The 18,735-nt window shown below is 40.9% G+C and overlaps 1 protein-coding gene across 1 annotated transcript in view; it reads right to left on the minus strand.

The window, feature by feature from the left end:
* Nucleotides 1-10,316: 10,316 nt before the first annotated feature.
* The window catches only part of PLPPR4 (phospholipid phosphatase related 4), a gene marked incomplete at both ends in the record, with an annotated part of 29,150 nt that continues 20,731 nt past the window's right edge, over nucleotides 10,317-18,735 (minus strand). Inside the window, 3 exons of the mRNA XM_084291115.1 lie at nucleotides 10,317-11,654; nucleotides 13,630-13,803; nucleotides 15,120-15,177. Coding sequence (XP_084147241.1) covers nucleotides 10,317-11,654; nucleotides 13,630-13,803; nucleotides 15,120-15,177 — 1,570 coding nt within the window. The remainder of the gene's footprint in view (nucleotides 11,655-13,629; nucleotides 13,804-15,119; nucleotides 15,178-18,735) is intronic.

Consider the following 18,735-nt stretch of genomic DNA (forward strand, 5'->3'; position numbering starts at 1 on the left):
TCATCACTGTCTCTCAGGAGGTTAAGTAAAATGATGAGAAAGTGGCTACTTACAGCCATTGGCCTATTCTAGCTGCCATACCTAAGAGTAGTGCTGGTGGGAGTTGATGGATTGCTTTCTGCCAAATTTTCTTGTTCTCTTCACACTGTCACTTCCCCCTACCCCCCTTTTCCTTATATTAGGCAGGAATGAAAGGCTTTCTAAAAGAAGTAATTAGTGGAGCTCATGTAGTACAAAGGTTCATAAAACGTCCCTGTCGGTCAATTGGATTTGATGGGCAAGAAAGACTGACTGCTAAGACAGAAGGTTAGGACATTTCCTAGGTTCCAGCTAGAACATTTCTGATGTCAAAGTTTTAAACTTTAACACTAAGAAGAGAGTCAAAACTGCTACTGTTTGCATTTATTAGTATAGGTTACTAATTAGCACTGGTTTTGTTAGTGTTGATTATTTGATCTGGGTTAGGGGACACTTGTGTTTTGAAAGCTACACCTGATGATGCTGTGCAATATTTGTGCTTCCCTTCTGTAGTATCTTTTTGTCCTTTATTTTCTTAGTAGGGATAGAAGACGGAGAATGGAGAGGGTTAAAAATAACTACCTTGAAACAGAATCAGCTTGCTGGAATCAGCATTGGTGAGGCCGCACCTCGAGTACTGTGTTCAGTTTTGGGCCCCTCACTACAAGAAGGACATCGAGGTGCTTGAGCGGGTGCAGAGAAGGGCGACGAAGCTGGTGAGGGGCCTGGAGAACAAGTCCTACGAGGAGCGGCTGAGGGAGCTGGGCTTGTTCAGCCTGGAGAAAAGGAGGCTCAGGGGCGACCTTATCGCTCTCTACAGGTACCTCAAAGGAGGCTGTAGCGAGGTGGGTCTTGGTCTGTTCTCCCACGTGCCTGGTGACAGGACGAGGGGGAATGGACTTAAGTTGTGCCAGGGGAGTTTTAGGTTGGATGTTAGGAAGAACTTCTTTACCGAAAGGGTTGTTAGACATTGGAACGGGCTGCCCAGGGAAGTGGTGGAGTCACCATCCCTGGAAGTCTTTGGGGGATGTTTAGATGTAGAGCTTAGGGATATGGTTTAGTGGAGGACTTGTTAGTGTTAGGTCAGAGGTTGGACTCGATGATCTTGAGGTCTCTTCCAACCTAGAAATTCTGTGATTCTGTGATCGGTACTTCAGTTTTGACTGCTTTAGCCTTGTGAATTGGTCTGGTTTGGTTTTGTTGGTGAGGTTTTCTTTTTGTTAACGAGAGACTCTGACCCTTGGAGATCTGGAGCAAAAACGGGTCGACGCAGGGTTGCATGGGGCAGCCTTTCTCTCTGGCAAGTCAAACGGCCTGGGGGGGAGCCAGCCCCAGAAAAGGGGGCCCTCAGCCCCCCCAGCCCTCGTCCTTGCTCCACATGAGGGCATCTTCCGGGCCTCTCCCAAGGCAGCCCCCTTCGGCCTCGCACGGGCCGCTCCATCACAGAGCTTTGCCGAGGTCACAGTGGCCACCACCGGCCCCGCCCTTGTCCCGGGCCCTATAAAAGGGGCCCCCCTGCCACTGGCCCGCCACTTGCTCAGCGATTTGGTCTTCTGAAAGCCAGAGGCTGAAGGAAGGCCAGAGTTAGGAGCAAAGCGAGAGCGAGGTGAGCAGCAGCCCTTCTCAGTGCGAGGACAAGAAATTGTTCCTAGGACCACTGAGAAGGATGTCTGCCTCCGCGAGAATGCGCCATGGGTCGAGGGCCAGCGCCTCCAGCACAAGAACCAGCAGTGCCCAGGAGGTGTCTGGTGCCCGGCCCAGAGGCTATTACGATCAATATCATTGGAGCCGAAGCGATGTGGGGAGCAGGCCGGCCCCTCGGATGGACACCAGCAGCAGGCCTGGGCCTAGCCGGAGGTCCAGTGATGACAGCAAAGATAGAGAGCGTGGGTTGGAAGGCCACGGGAAGCGGAGCCGTGCCCAGCGGACGGAATATGATGCGGGACCCAGCCGTGGCCAAGGGAGAGATGACAGCAGGAACTCCGTGAATGAAAATCAAGCGGAGAACGGAATGGACCCGAGGCACGGAACTGGGAGGCGTCCTGGTGCGGCACCGTGGCCGGAAAATATGCCCAATGGAAGGCAGCCTGTGTGGGCAGTCCCTGCCAGGGACTGGCTCGTCCTCCAACCCGTGGAGCCCATGGAGGTGGGTGCACAAGATGAAGAGGAACCGATGGAAGTGGACCCACCTCGGCCACAACAAACATGGGAGTCCCCCGGCAGCTCTCTGAAAAGTGTCCTCAAGGAACACCGGCAGCTGTGCAGAAGGGCTCGGCAAGCTCCCTATTCTGCATCGCCCAGGCTCCGCTCCAGGCATTAGCCTGGAGCCACCTGGCAATAAAGACCTTTGCCAGTTCTCAGGGGTTGTGTGAGTGCTTCTTTCCCATCCACCAGGCCTTGTGCGAGAGGTGGCAGCCCTTCTGCGCAGAGCCTTGAGGAAGAGCCCAAGAGAGGCCCCAGCTCCCTTCGGGCTGCTGCGCTGGGGTGACAGGTGGAGTCCCCAAGGGCCACCATGCACCTTTAACATTTGTGAAAATAAACCGAGGGGTGAAAACAGTAGTGTGTGAGTGATTATAGCTGGCTAATTTCTTATATTACGAGTGAGTTTCTATATCCGAGTAATTGGTAATGACAGATGTGGAGAAGGCTGAGGTACTCAGCAACTTCTTTGCCTCTGTGTGCACTGGTAGAAGGGCTTCCCACATCTTTCATTTGCCTGACCCCATAGATGGAGGCTGGGGGAGCAGAGTCTCAGCCACTGTTAGCGAAGAGCAGGTTCGAGACCAGCTGATGAATCCAAAGAGGTACAGGTCTACGGGACCTGATGAGCAGAATCCCAGGGTCCTGAGGGAACTGGCTGATGGAGTTGCCAAGCCTCCCTCCGTCACAGCAGAAAAGTCCTGGTAGTGGGGTGCTGTCACTGGGGAGTGGAAAAATGGAAACGTCATGCCCCTACTCTTCAAGAATTAAGGAATTGAACAAAGAGCACTGCTTTTCAACAGGTAAAGCAATTAGGAGACATTACTTCTCAGAAGAGCAGTCAGGCACTGGGACAGGTTGCCCAGGAAGGAGGTGGTGTCACCGCCCTGGGGGTGTTCAAGGCAAGGTTGGATGTGGTGCTTAGGGACATGGTTTAGTGGGTGACATTGGTGGTAGGGTGATGGTTGGACCAGATGATCCTGAAGGTCTTTTCCAACCTTATTTATTCTATGATTCTATAGTTTCATTTCCAAGTTGGTGGAATTATTTTTTTTTTTCCTGTTTATTCCCAATTGAAAAGGACTTTCTTGCTCTGACTGTGAGCATCCTAAAACCCCTCTCTGTTCCTGGAGTTGCCAGCAGGGCAAAGGATTTACGGGATTGTGTCTCAGTTATCTGCGGAGCAGGAAAATTGAAATTTGGCTCTTGTTTTTGAACCTATAGCTGTCTTCTTCATGTATAGCTGTCTTCTTCTTCTTCATGACACCTTCTGTGTGTCATGAAATCTGCCATATGGAACATGCTTTGGGAGACTGATTTAAGTGTTGGTGAGTGGCTTGTTTCAGATAAGTTGATTTGAGTTGTAGGTATTTTTCACACTTCAGGTTGAGTGCCCAGGTCTTTTTGATTATTTTGGACAATCTAGAAACAGAAGCATTGCTGTCACTGATAGCCATGAGATTCTTTGGGCATCGGAAATGATACTGCAACATGCTGGACCTTTGAAAAAACAGGAAAGAAAGAAGAGTGCGTAGTGTCTTACCCCCCAAAAACAGAAGGCTTTGACTGCTACTGTGGCTGTCTTATTTTCAAAGAAGCTTATAATATTAACATATATCAGGAAATAAACTATGGTTGCTACAGAATGTAAGGATTTATATTAACTGATGCTCTATCTTAGCACAAATAAAATTTGCAAGAATAAGGGGGGTGAGGGGGAACATGAAGGGTAGAGGTTAAGCAAGTATAAAGTAGCATCCTTCTCGTTGGCTGCCTGCCAGTTCGTACCCACTGAAGATCTGGCCCAACTTGCCTCTAGTCTGTTTTCCATGTTGCAGGGGAGCCAACTTTCCTCCCTTATTCTGGTTTACCTTTTACTTCACGTAGCGTTTCCTGCATTACCCCAAGTTCCAATGTTAGACATTGGAACAGGCTGCCCAGGGAAGTGGTGGAGTCACCATCCCAGGAAGTCTTTGGGGGATGTTTAGATGTAGAGCTTAGGGATATGGTTTAGTGGAGGACTTGTTGGTGTTAGGTCAGAGGTTGGACTTGACGATCTTGGAGGTCTCTTCTGACCTAGATGATTCTGTGATTCTGTGGAAATCTCTGTCACTCAGCTTTTGTTTCTGTAGTAGTAGGGACATAAAACTAGTAGTGATTAACATTGCCAATGCGATAGGGCTCACTGTCTCAGTCGGCTGAGGTATAGAAATTTTTCTTTGGTTATGCACTACTTCTGTGCTGTCCTGACTGCTAGCACAGAAATGCTTGGCACACAATAGCCTCTAGGATCACTATATATGATTCTACATAGAGACATGTAACTGTGGTCATTTATATAGGTTACAATCACTATTTTTCCTCACTCTGTAATGACAAACACAGGGAGACCTTGTCTTTCTTGCAATAAAATTGCAAATCCAGAACTGCAATGGAGTATTATTATTGTTTTTTTCCATTCAGTCACTGGTATGAGTGCAAAATGGAGATAAAACACCAGATGTGGAGTGGTAGTGGTAGAGGCTCACTTTATCCTAGCATAGCTGATATAACTGTAGTGAAAGGGAGGGTCTGCCCCACTACGAAATATTAACTGGCTGCTTAGGCAGCAGAGTTTTTCTCAGCTGGGGAAAGGCAGGCTTTGGTGTATGCCATGGAGCAGCCTCTGTGCTGCAGGGTTCTTTTACCTACCACGGCCAATTCCAGCTTGTGTAGTGCCATGCTGTCTCACATCCGCCTCATTGCAGCATGTCTGGAATGAGTAACCCCAAGATGACATTCAGTTCAATTTTGAGTGTACTAGAACAAGGTTGATAATTCTTAATAAAAAATTCCTATAAAAGAGCTGTACCATGACATCACCTAATACAAGCAGATTAATGATACACCACTGCAAATTACAGCAGTGAAACACCTAGGAGCAATGTTATGCACTTTACCAGACCGTATCTTCTCTTGATTTTCCTATTCAGTACGGATTTTCTTAAAATGTAACCCTCTCTTGCTTAATTTTGCTTTCTTTCCTATTCTGACTTCTATCTAGATTTCTTTCTTAATGTACATGTAGAACACAGAGCGACTTCATAGAATCATAGAATATCCTGAGTTGGAAGGGACCCTTAAGGATCATCAAGTCCAACTCTTGACACCGCACAGATCTACCCAAAAGTTCAGACCATGTGCGACTTCTCATACTTTTGTCAACATTGGCTTGTTTTTTTCCCCTCCTTCACTCCTTTCCTGCTGCCTTTCTTTCCACTCTGGCTGGTAGGTGCAGGACGAAGCTTACCCCGTCCCTGACCCAGCCATTACTAAGTACACACATTTGAGGCCTTACAGTGTCCCCATGAGCATAAAGAGGAGCTTATCTGGACTCTCCCAGGCTCTTTCTCTCCTTCCTACAGTCTCTCTGACCCATACCTGGGGCATTGCTGTCTAGCTTTCCCAGAATGTCCCAGACATGTCCCAGACAGCGGGACACCAGAACCTTGGCCCCAAGGCCACAGGCTTCACACAACTTTGTTCAAGGTGTCCTTTTGCTTGGGCAGATGACCTGCTGTCCCAAAAGCAACTGTTGTTGTCCAGAGAGGCCTCTCATAAAACTGGCTACTAATATAATATAGTGTGAGCAGGACCTTCCCCAGCCCTGACCACAAGCAGCATGCTTCAGTAACCACAGAAGGAGCAGTATCACAACTCTACATGTACTTCCTTTCCTCTCAGGGGAAAAAAAATGTTTTCCCAACTCTTTTGCCTGAGGGTCCCTGGTCTTATTTTGTTATGAAAGTTCGAGGACATGGATAGCCTAGTGACGCAGATCTGCACCACAACGTGGGATGACACCAGTAGACCCCAGCATGCTCTCACTGGGAGCACGGTGTGCGTGTACATGATGCTCTTGTACCCCTCAGCAGTGTGGTGCCTGGCTGGCGCCAGTGGTCCCATCAGCTGCCTGGTCCCTCTGCCACCCTGGCCAAGACAGGTCATCCTGCTGGAAAGGCACATCACTCCAAAGCACAGCCTGCACAAAGGCATGTATACACATGGGAAAGCTTACCAGTGTCAGTTTGCTTTTCTGCTGTGTATTGCAGAGATGCTGCTGGTGATCTTCAATATGCCATTGGCAGTATCTGTGCATGCATCAGCTAAAGTTGTGTCTTCCATCCCTGGCATTTAGGGCCCTGCTGTGCCCAGTTTCAGGGTGTTTCGGGATTGGCTCTGAGACAGTGTTTTCTGTTGTATACCTTTTGTGGTTTCTGTTGCATACCTTTTATGGTTTATAGATAAGACAGTATTTTGAACAGCAAGCTGCTACTTGTAATGGTCTTCATTGCTGGCAGCAATGGGCCTCACCATGTCCAGCACGTCTACCCAACACTTGCTTTAAAGGCATTAGGGGCATAGCACTGTAGCTGGTCCTCCAAAATAATCTAGAAAATGTATCCTGACATGGCATGAAGTTCCCAATTAACTTTTTTTTTTTTTTTTTTTTTTTCCCCACAATGTTTTTTTTTTCAGATAGAGACACTTTTGTTTGAAGACTGTTCCTCATGATTTCTTATTACTATGCTAGGTTTTGAGGTTTCCCACTGATGACCGCTTTGATGTGTCCTGAGAAACCTAATATTGAAAAATAATTTTGCAGGGGATTAGGACTCTGTTTCATTACAGATGAGATGACTGAACATCAATGAATAATTTTATCTTTATTTTCATGATGTTAGCACAATAAACACAATAGCATTGATTTGTACTTATTTAACAAAATACATTTATAGCAATTTACAAATTCTTTTCCATTTTAAAACATTGCATAACATTTTATTAAACACAATACTTTATATAGAGTTCTCATTTAAAAACATATTTTATTTTTGAGTATTTTCTTTTTTCAGTAAAGCACAGCCTAACGAAGAAATTCGTGCCTGTTAGCAAGTAAGAAAATCAGAACACTAAGAAGATGTCACCTGTAAATTTGTTTAATTTTAAATTAAGGTATCAGTGGAATGTAAACAAAGAGTAATTTTACAAAAGGCTCCTTATCAAATATACATGCAGAGGTCTGAGTTCCAATGTATATATTATTACATTTCTGCTCTCTAACGTAATATAATTTGATAAGCCATTATTAAAAACAGTAGCCTTTGGCACTTTGAGTAAAAAAGAATATATCAATATTTATGTAAAGAACACAATTTCAATGATTACACAAGAGCTTTAAAATCTTTTGTTAAGAAATAGGAAACCTTAGGAAAAATATCACACTGCACTTGAAATAGTGCAGCAAGTTTTAGAGTAATAAAAGCAACACATATGCCAATATATATCTGAGTAAAACCAAGGAATAGAGAACAAACACTCCCACCAGGAATCCTGCAGTTTCCAAAACAGCTAAATTGCCAGAGGGAATATTTTCTAATCTTTGTTTTATTGCCATTATTCTCCATTTCAGTTTTCTGTTATTTCCAGGTTCATCTCCTTATGTTCTTTTGCCCTGCACTTACAAACTAACAAATGATTGCGTTTTATTTCCCTGCATTGATAGGCCAACAACAATTGTGTCTTACCCATTCCTTTTAAAGCTAATCTTACCTTCTTTATCACGTACCTAGACTAAACTAACTCCAAAGGTGTTTTTTTCATTACACTCTAAGTGTTTGTAATTCCTAGGAACCTTGTACAAAATTTGGTATTAAATACCAAGGTCTAAAGATACATTGTTTTAAAAAGAGAAAAAACAAAATGAAAAACAAATCCTGATTTGTATACTAGAGTCTGAGAACACATTTCTAAAAAAATTACTCTGTTTCCTCGGCACCTGTGATTATCTGTCCCAGCTACTGTACCTTAAAGTGTGCCTTCAACATACATAACCAGTGAGGTTGCAGGGTACTATCTCCTTACATGTAACCTGCAGTATACTTCCACCCATTTATCACGTGCATGCTGGGGTCTTTGTCTACTACTAGCAGAAAAAGGGTGGGCATTTCCTTAAGGGACAATATTTTTCACAGCACTAGGTGATTGGCAGGTGGGGGAAGCATTACTAGATAGGGTTGGCTGACAACCCTCAGATAAGCTTGGAGCACTGGGGACTGGGGTATATGGGAAAGTATATAAAGCTTTATATTGACTATGAATCCCTTCTTCTATGTTCTATGCAGATTAGCAAATACCATCCTCCTACTGCAATTTCTCAGGCTTGGTGTTGGGTTTGGGATTTTTTTTTTTTTTTGGTCTGCATTTGTGTTGTGCTCTTTATCCTCCTGGGATGGGACAATTCTTCTTTCTACCTCCTACTTGGCTGAAGCAGGGTGGGCTTTTCCTCAGAGATCTGTGGGTTAAGGTCTGTAGACAGGTTCTGGCTATGTAGTATATATCTTGTTGCCTGGTACCCCAAATCAGAAGAAGTCTTAGAGCAAAACACTTTACTAAATAAACCAGGTAACAGAACTGATCTGTTACCTATGGCTTATTCAGTGAGGGGACTGCAAAGTCATTCCTTCCCTTCCTGGAAGTAGAGCAGGCACATATTTGGTATTAGTTCTTCAGGTTGAAAATCTAGGAGAGAATGAGGAGCTGCACTGGATGAGCATTGCCCATGGCTTCCTCCATGGTTTGTTATCTAGGTCAGAGCCAAACTGAATGATGCTTTTCTTCTAGCGTGCCCAGGATGTGCTATGCATATTCATTTCAGAGCTCAACTGTTCAACAGTTTTGGGCAGTGGAGGTCTTTAGCAGGCAAGTTTTCTTTCATTACATCCAAGCTTAATTTACTAAAATAATCTGTGTTCTCTCAGGTGCAGAGACCCTCCATATTCCTAAGTGGCAGTGGTAGGGGGAAAAATATAATCCTTAAGAAGGCTCTGGACGGTGTGTCATGGAACCTGAAAAGTAGTGGTGGCACAACGCAACACTCATGTAGTGATTCTGCAATACCAAGGCATTCCATTTTTAAAGCAAAGTTTAAATCCCCAAAATGATGGTGAGAGGGGTGAAACTTGTGATTGTTCTTGTGGCATGCTAAGCAAGTGTGCTGAATGACTGCTTCGAATTGTGAGCTATGATATTAATTACTGTCTCCCTTGAAGCTGATCAGGAAACCGGTGGTTTATTTTTATTTGCTCATGGCTCACCTTGCATGTCTGCACATTTTGCAGTTACTGGTGTCACACATTATAAAGTCAAAAACTAACAGAAAAATTGAAAGGTTGCTGAAGGACAGAATGAGAGATTTAAAAATGCAAAATCTGAATTACTTGTAGTACTTTAAAAGACCCCTTAAAAACATAATTTTAAACAGTTCTACAAGTTAGCCCACTAAGAAGCAGCGTCTTCATTAGTAGCACCTGTTCTTAAATAAAAGTTGAGCAGTAGCAGCAAAACTATTCAAAATAGATAGGTATTCCATTCTAATGGAACGTCACCCACACATTTTTTTTGTTGCAGTAGACATCTTAAAGAACTACACAAAATCTTTGCAATCTTTGAATGTGACAGATCCACTATAACAAAGCTGTAAATATTTCTTATGCTAAATGAATGCAGCCAGCATCATCATAGTATTAGCAATATTATTTTAAAGTAACTGCACATCAATATGCCATGTGTTTGTAGAGTCTAATAAGTATGCAAATTTTCAAAACATGTAAAGTTATCAGCACCATCCTGTATTAAAGATGTGGTGCAAATTCTGCAAAGGTGAATATATACCACACATACAGCATTTGCTATGAAAAATTCAGTTGATTTTGGACACAAATATAAATAAAATAAAAAGTTGGCACATTCAGGAAATAAAGTGTCTGTGTTCAAGACTATTTTTTGATTGACATCACCCTCAGATAAATGTTTTGAGTCTGAAGAAACAAGTTGCATGAAAATGTTTCACATTAGTTAGGTTCTGGCATTGTGCTTTTCCCCCCACCACGTGATTTCCACAGGCTCATGCACATTGCAAATCAGCAGTGTTCAACGACAGTTGGGCTGCTGGTCAATAATTTGGCACATCAAAGGTAAATATCAACTCTAAGCAGAGCAGAACCTGTGTGAGGATGTGTTTCCTTTGTGGTGGTACGGACCAGCTGATATGTCTCCTCTCATTCTTTGTATGCTCGTGTGGGGGATGTGCCTTTATAGAAGATGTTTCTGGTGTTCTCTGGACTGCTCCCTCGTTCAGGGATTAAAATTATGTTACCTTTTCTTCTAAGTGTTGAGTCCCGGCTAGAAGAAATGGACAGGGTCTCTGAGCCAATCTCACTTCCCTCCACAGGTGTGACTCTTATTGTAGTGATTCCATGATGGTGATGCTCAGTGTTATCTATGTTGCTCCTTTTCCTGTCACCTGACCCATAACTGTCTTTTAAGGAGTCACAGCTCTCAGAGTCTCTGTTGAGATCATTTAGCTCATATGTCTGACGAAGGGTGACTTTTTCAGGACCTTTCCATTTCCATGACCCACTTCCTTCACCTTCTGATGGCATCTGAATTACAGGTCTGTTATTTTCTGGATGGGCCTCGACTCTGACAATGCTGCTTGGCTCGTGGTCTGTCAAGGTTTTGTATCTGATGGCTCCTGTACAAGTGACTGTGCTTCCCTCTGAACCCTTTGGACTGCCTTGAAGCACTCCTTGCTGCTTAGACATGGCTATTACTTGCATGATTCTTGGCTGGCTGTTGCTTCTACATGCAACACTCTTCTCAGCAGCTTTCAGCCACTTAGCTCTAGCTGAACTAGTTTTGGGAGATGTATTCACATTTTCCTGAGTCTCTTCAGGAATATGCACTAACTGGGAAGAGCCAGGACGTGACTGAATAGAGACCCTTGGCCCACCAGAAAGACCTGAGTTGTTACAACCTGGTACACTGCCAGGTTGAATTTTCAGGTATTGGCTACTTGGGCCATGATGATCACCATTTACACCCACTCTGGAAGGCTCTGAGCTTGACCTCATTTCAATAGATCTTGGTGGTGACTGGCCAGATTCAGTCTCTATTACTTGCAGTGACAACTTTCGGCTTTCATTCTTATTCTTCCACTGGGAAAGCAGCTGTTTGGAGCGGGCAGAATCCATTGATGCATGAATTGTTGCATTTCGTCTTGCTGGATCTTCCAAGGATGGCGTGTTGACTCTTGGCAAAGTGTTACTGAAAGTAACCATGTTTTCCTTTCCCATTGGGCTTCGTGGTGTTATGATTTCTACATCAGCATTTGCTCTCTTGATGTTAGTCAGAGACCCAGTATCTCTGTGGTTTCTGTTCAGGATACTTTCTGAACGGTGAGAGGCGATGCCATCAGTGCTGCTTCCATTTTTACCTGGCAGGATTCTGTTGGCATCTTGACTGAGGTCTGTCAAAGACCTCAGGGGTTCTCTGTGAAAATTCTGGTGATACACATTCTCGTCACTTGGCAAGAAGTTTCCCACCGCATACAGGCCCTGATATTTGAACAGAAGCATGAACAACTAGTTATTGAAAAAGGAGACATTTTTAGGTATTTTAATTATATTCTTCTGCCTTTAAATATTGAGTGATAGAGTTAGTCCAGTTTAACTGGCAAGGGTATGTTACCTTTGCTAATGAGCCTATCCTTATCTTTATGCCAAATTCTGTCCTCAATCTGGTACGTAGCTGTTTCAGTAGGATAAAAAGGACACTTGTTATTTATTTATTTATAACTATTTATTTCATGGCAATGAATTGTTAGGGAAAAGATCTAGCCTTCTTCAGTGTTCCTCATTTTATAAAACAACAGATACAGTTAAACAAAGCATGTTTTGTTTTGAAACTAGGAAAATTAATGTTCGCAGTTTTCTGGGCGAAGCTATTTAACAACTACACTACTGTCTGCTCTGATTTACTGAATCTTGTTCCAGCTCAAGTTGTTCCGTGATTCTGCCCTTTCTACTGCATAATAACCATGTAATACAATAGCTACATGATAGAACAATTTATCAGCTTTGAATCAATTGCTTTCCAAGCTGTGCAGAACTGTAACAAGATTTAGTTATACAACATTTTTTTACTCAGCAGACTCATTGTAAAATGCTGTCATTTTAGAAAGATTCCACTGAGAGAATATTGTATGAAAGGCTCAAATGCCTCACTCAATCACTTAGGTTACTTGTTCTTTTCAGAGTTATTTGTAGTTTCACAATATTTTCCCTCCCTTTCCGTTTTTTGGTGTGTAGTTTTAAGGGTAGATTTACTGACTACTGGGTTTCCAGGACAATGCACCTCTCTGATGTATGTTGTCATGCCATGGTTTATGGGGAAGACCTAACAAAGACCACACTTGTTTGTGGATTTTGAACATGAAAACAACAGCTCCATTTATGAGAGTCTACAACAGCTTAATCATTTGAAATAATATTCTCAACATAGTGCCTTTCTTCTCACAATGCAGTTGTAGGAACTGACTTTAGTAGCTCATTAAGTTTTTATTATCTACCCTGGTTGCTGTCACTGTTGCCTCTGTGAAAGCCATTTTTCTTCTGGTCACCTTTGTAGACCATCTGCACATGCCTTAGACTATTACATCACAGAAAAAATGGGGGACAAGTTATGAACTTATTTTAGTATTATACTCAAATTCATCACTGACATTGAGGGGTCAAAAACCATCCCACTGGTTGTTAAAACTGTTCTGTTCACCACCACATTGTCAGCAGAAGTTCCTGATTGCTTACAGGCATCTTGAATGACACTGTGCTGAGCAGCTAGAGCAGCAACAGTCATGCTGGAGATGTATTGAGAGCAGGAAGCAAAAGCTGTATAAGCTTCCTACTGGCAGATACAAACAGGCCTATCTTACACATTCCTTTACAGCACCCTTCCAATGCGCTCCATCTGTTTCAACCCAGTGCAGACGAAGAGCATAGGCATGGGCATCCTACATCTCCTTCATAACCTCCCCAAGAGCTCCAAAGGACCACAGGGGTGTAATAGTACCTTTGATTTCCTGCTGGTTTGGCAATTCACTCAGTTGAGTTGCTGTACACTAATTAAACTAATTTTGAGACTATAAAGCTAATGGTGGCAGTGTAAACTCATACTGGCAACAAATAATGTTTAATATTTTTCTTGTCTTATGCTTGTAAGAGTGGAGTAGAAAAGATGAGTATCTTCAATAAAGTGCATTATGTTAGAGCTGTTTCTGCATACAGTGCTAGACTATTATATACCACTTTGTGCATTCTTAATGGCATTTCAAATTGAAATATATATTTGCTTTTTCCTGTTTATTTTTAGAAGAGATTACCCCTAACATCACCACCTTCAACACATTTGGACTGTATTCTTCATTATGGCATGTAACCCTGACAAAATATTTTTATTAAAAATACCAATACTTTTATTACAGACTTATCGATTTTATTTTCTAATACATAACTACATCTATGTTATATTTACCAAATAGAGAGCAATTCCTCCTCCTATGAGAAAGCCACAATAAACATCAACTGGATGATTCTTATACTGGGTGATACGAGTCAGACCGCATATAATTCCACAGATGATAAAAGCAAAGACCAAGAGTGGTTTCAGAAGTTTTGAGGAATCTGTTAACGTAGAATTGAAGTACATCTTAAAAAAAGAAAGAGATTAACAAGTGGTTAAAGAAACTTACATTTACCCGAGAAGATACGAATTTCTAGCATTCAGTATTTCTTTCACACATAAATCAGTGTTATACAGTACTGTTGCAAGTAATTAGTTTAACTAATTTTATTTAGCAGCCTTCTTAAAATCTGCTCAATTACTGTAGAAAGATATGAAATCACAAGGAATGGATTTCCGAAAACATAGGCAATGTTGCTTATTGATGTTAATTAGGATAAAGATTTTATGCCTAAATAATGTTCACAGTCAGAGCCTAAGTGTTCTGTAAATGTGACTAAGCAATCACCATGTCTGAAATACAGAAGCCAGATGTCATGCCAGATGAAAGCAATAACCTGTTCTAACAAAAGCCACCACCAGATGCTTTAGAGAGCCATTTCTCAACTGGGGGCCATGATGTCAGGGAGGTCAAAAAAATTTAGTGGAAGTTGTTCATCGGTACTATTGCAAATTTTGCTCTTTTTCTGGGCTGAATAAATACTGGTAAGCTCTCGGTACATGCAGAATTCTATTGCTAGTTTGATTAACTGGTTGCTATTGTTGCTTTTTTTTTTTCCTTCAGATTTTTATAGCATGAATGATGGAAAATTACATTATTTTTTTTTAACTTCAAATAAATGTTAACATACAAATATTGGCCCCCATAATGAAGAAATGTCATTAGTCACATGTGGGAAATCATCACTGAAGCATGTCCTATTATTTCCTGCTAGTTACCGATGGCTTTTATTCACTTGCTTTGCAGTAGCACCTTTGAGGCCTCTGAGAGTGGTTGTGCCAGTTCATCCATGATGCAATTCTATGGAGGTCAAGTGAAACTAGATCACATAAATGTTTGTACCTTAATGCCTAAAGTTTAAAAACAGTGAATTGTGTGAAGACAGCAGCAAAGGAAAGGCAAAATATATAACACATGTGAATGGTAAGTTAAATTATCACCCTATAAGACAGATAAGCACTGCATTTTATACATGAATAACTTGAGGCATTAAATATATATTTATATTACTTTGATTATTTATATTTATATTATATTACACTCCACCACAATGGATAATGTTGCTTCTTTAAAAAGTTTGAAGAAGTTGCATCTTTTCTGTATTCCTAATAGAACAGCTTTTATTTTAGCTGTTAATAATTTCATTTTGCTTTTGAATTGACACAACAAAAACTTGTACCCACTCAGAATATCCAGGCAACACTTCACTGTAAAATGGACAGCAAATGGCATTCTAACTTTTGTCTTATATAAATGAAAATAAATAGAGTTGATTACTCACCGAAATATACACTGCTGCAAAAGCTGCCAAGGTGGCATGTTGAGATGGGAATGATTTTCTGCCAAGGAAGGACACTCAAATTATATTTCTAAGGTCAAATATACTGTGTGTGCTAGCATTCACTTGAAAAAAATACACTGTTTGCTACAGTCACTTTCAGTTTACACCGTCTAAGCACCATGTGATCAATCATTAGCATTTAATTTCTAAATTTCCTCTCTATAATCCAGAGAAAGCACCAATGTTAATGAAATGCCTTTGTTTAGAAGCAAATATTTAGCATGAAATTATTTTTGTGCACGAAAAAAAGTGCATGTACTAAGAGTGTGAATGAGCTAAAGACTGGATGCTTGATTTTTAAGAGAGAAATTTCTATACATTAATTTCTATTAAAAAAAGTCGTAATAGCTTTTCTGTATGTACCTAATTATACATCTTATTCAATATATGATCCTGGATTTTAAGATTATTCTCACTGGTTTCACTTGGATTTTTTTCATTGTAAGGACATATCAGTTATATATACAACTTAGATAATCAGGCCTTAACTTCAGCAGCAGAATTCATCATCTTTATGCCCCATTATGTTCCCATGATAATGGAGCCATGATAGAGAGACATTCTTCTCAAAGAGGTAATCGTATCTTTATTTGCTGTCTCTAGACTTATTTTAAAAATATCAACACTTTATAACATGCTAGGAACAAATGGAATTCTAGGAGTGAAGAACATGCTCCTATAACCTGTTACGAATAAAGTACATGGAAAGGGCATTTTAAGGTTTAGCAGGCCCCTTCCTGAAGCCTAGAACAAGAGGGTAAATGAAAATACATCCAAACTGCGAGACAGTAGTGAAAATCAGGGTCTATTCTTGAAATTGCTGAGGGCCTTCTGTTTTCTTTGAAGACCATGGGAAGTGTTGAGTAATCTGGACTGGCTCTTGAGTCAGGAACTACATTAGATATGGAAATTAAAACTGAGAGCTTCTACTTCTTTGACTAAAAAAAATTTAAATAAAATACTTAGCAGCTACACATTAGGCCCTCTAACATTGGAACATTTTATGCTTCTTACACACCCATTTCAATACTCTACAAGTGACAAAAGAACAGTGATGGGATGGTGAAGGAGAGATTTTACACAGTATAGGGGAAAACTTAGCTGGTGGTAGATTCAATAATACCTGTTCTATGTTGTCCATGGCTTGTGGAAGCCCTAAAAAAAACCTTCTATAACTGAGCTCTAGAAGTAAGTATATTAGATATATATCAGTTATATATATCAGATATATATCAGTTTACACTGTATGTTTATCTCCTTAAACAGCATGGACATGTAATGTGCTGGATGTCTTGATGAAGAAGGCTATGTCTACCCTGCAGCTGCAGTAGCCACTTTCACCTGAGATAGGTTGAAATAGAAAGCTCAGCTTTGGATAAATGCTTGAACAGTCTTTCAAGGAGGGTTTTGCCAACTGAGTTGGGCTCCATGTTCCTACATCAATTTTCCCAGCAGCATCTCAGTTAGCTAGTTTAAAATAGCAGACTGAAATATAGTCCTTTTCCTTTAGAAATTTTCTGCAAAGCAGCAGTCTAATTTCTAAATATATTTCCTATTCATTTTGCTTTATCTGCTCTAAATAATTTATTGGTAACAAAATGTGTTAATGTAGTTCAGCATGAATGCTGCACTGCTGACCTGCATTTGAGCTCATGGCCCCTGCATATCCTTGACTCTGGCTGAGATGAAATCAGCATGATTCCTTTTTCATTTCTAAACACAGACCTAATCCTCCCCCCCCCCTTTTTTTTTTTCTCCTGAGCAAACCTTTCTCAGTTAGTAGCCCCCATTCAAAGGAGCACAGAAGGATAAATACATGGGGAAAAAAAAAAAGCACAGGTGTTTATAATGTCTAATCAACTTCTTTACCCTGTGCGTGTTTAAGTATAAGCATACATCTACTTACAGTCTGTGTGCAGCTAATGTGTAGATTTTATTCTGTGAACCACTCAGAACTTAACCTGAATTTAATGGCTTTTCTGTGGTCTGTCACTATGCTACAGTCAATTTTCTCCTTGTTCCACTTTCTATTCATATGCTTTCAGGGCTAGCACAGCATAGGCATTCTGTATACTCTCTAATGGTGACACAGCTTTTGTTCTTCTCTGCTATCTGTTAATCCAAAATGAAAACAATTCAAACTAAAAATATGTAGCTTTTTTGTATGGCTATGTATTGAAAAGGTGAACAAAGGTCTCAAAGAAAACATGCCCTGAGCTCAGAAGACTGTATCACTCTTAATGTTCATGCATGAGGAATATGTGGAGGGGGAACAATGATGAGAAAGAGTCATACTGAGTAAGAACATCAGAAATGACAGAGGATAGAGAACTCACTGGAGATCTGAATAGAAATGATTGAAAAGATTCTTTGAAGATAAACAGGGGAAAAGATGGATAAAGAAAACTACTGGATATTCAGGGATGTTGCAGAAAATTAATTCACAAGGGAGTCCAGAGTCAAAATTTCTGGGATATACAAATTAAAAAATGAAGGTCATTATCAATCTTATAAGAACAAGTCCCCTACAAGCTGAAATTGCTGAAGGCAAATTAACCTCCTGGGATGCAGAAGTTATACTGTAATTCCCATCATAGATGGCTAAAGATTGAACCAGTAGCAAGTGCTGATCACTTTGGTAAAGCTGGGACAGACATAAGAAAGCAAGGATTTAATAAAGGAAAAAGACAATAAAATTTAATTAAGGAGAAACTTAGGGTGGTGCCAGATAATTGCAATTCACCAAATATGTCCTTTATGATAACAATAAAATTGACATATCAGTATATAGTCATCTTCCTAAAAAATAAGAAAACACAAATACTGACTTCTAAATTTCTTGCAACTGATTTCACTTTTTTTTTTTTTTTTTTTTTTTTTGAATGGTGATATTTAAACTTACAAGTAATCCAAGTCTTTGGAATGGCCACAGATCGTCAATTGAGGACATCATATTTGAGATGATAATTAAATGAATGTGAGCAGTTGTGAGAATTTTTCTGCCTGTTCACATGTGAAGCTGCACCATTTCACTGGGACACCGTGTAGGTGCAAGACTGCTTGCAAAGATCATTTTCAGTGGCAGTATCCAGTAAGAGCAGATGGTTATTGGAAGAGAGGCAGGTGAAGGCTGATATAGTCATTTTGGTTATGCCTTCTACCAAAATTATTTTCGCCAAATGAAGCTACAGTCCTTCATGCCAGTTCTGGATCATGTCCACATATATAAGTTGAAAAAAATGGCAAATGAATCAATTATGAATCTCTGCCAACAAAAAGTATATTAGATCAAATAAATAATTGAGGATCTTTAAACATCAGTGAAATTGGTTTGTCTCAGTGAAAGGAGATAGATTATGAGATTTGCTGGAAGGTACTTTACAAAGTGAATAATTTCACAATTCTCAAGTGTGTCAACTGCTGATATCAAAGGAAAGCAAAATAAACTGAGGGAAAGGTGCCTTGGTGATACAGAGAAAACGTTTTAGTAATATCCATGTAACAAAAATGCAATGCTATAAGGCATGAAGTTAAAACAGAAGCTAGCATCTGTGGC

This window comes from Netta rufina, assembly GCF_964035555.1.
Source record: "Netta rufina genome assembly, chromosome: 8".
In the NCBI taxonomy this organism is placed as follows: domain Eukaryota; kingdom Metazoa; phylum Chordata; class Aves; order Anseriformes; family Anatidae; genus Netta; species Netta rufina.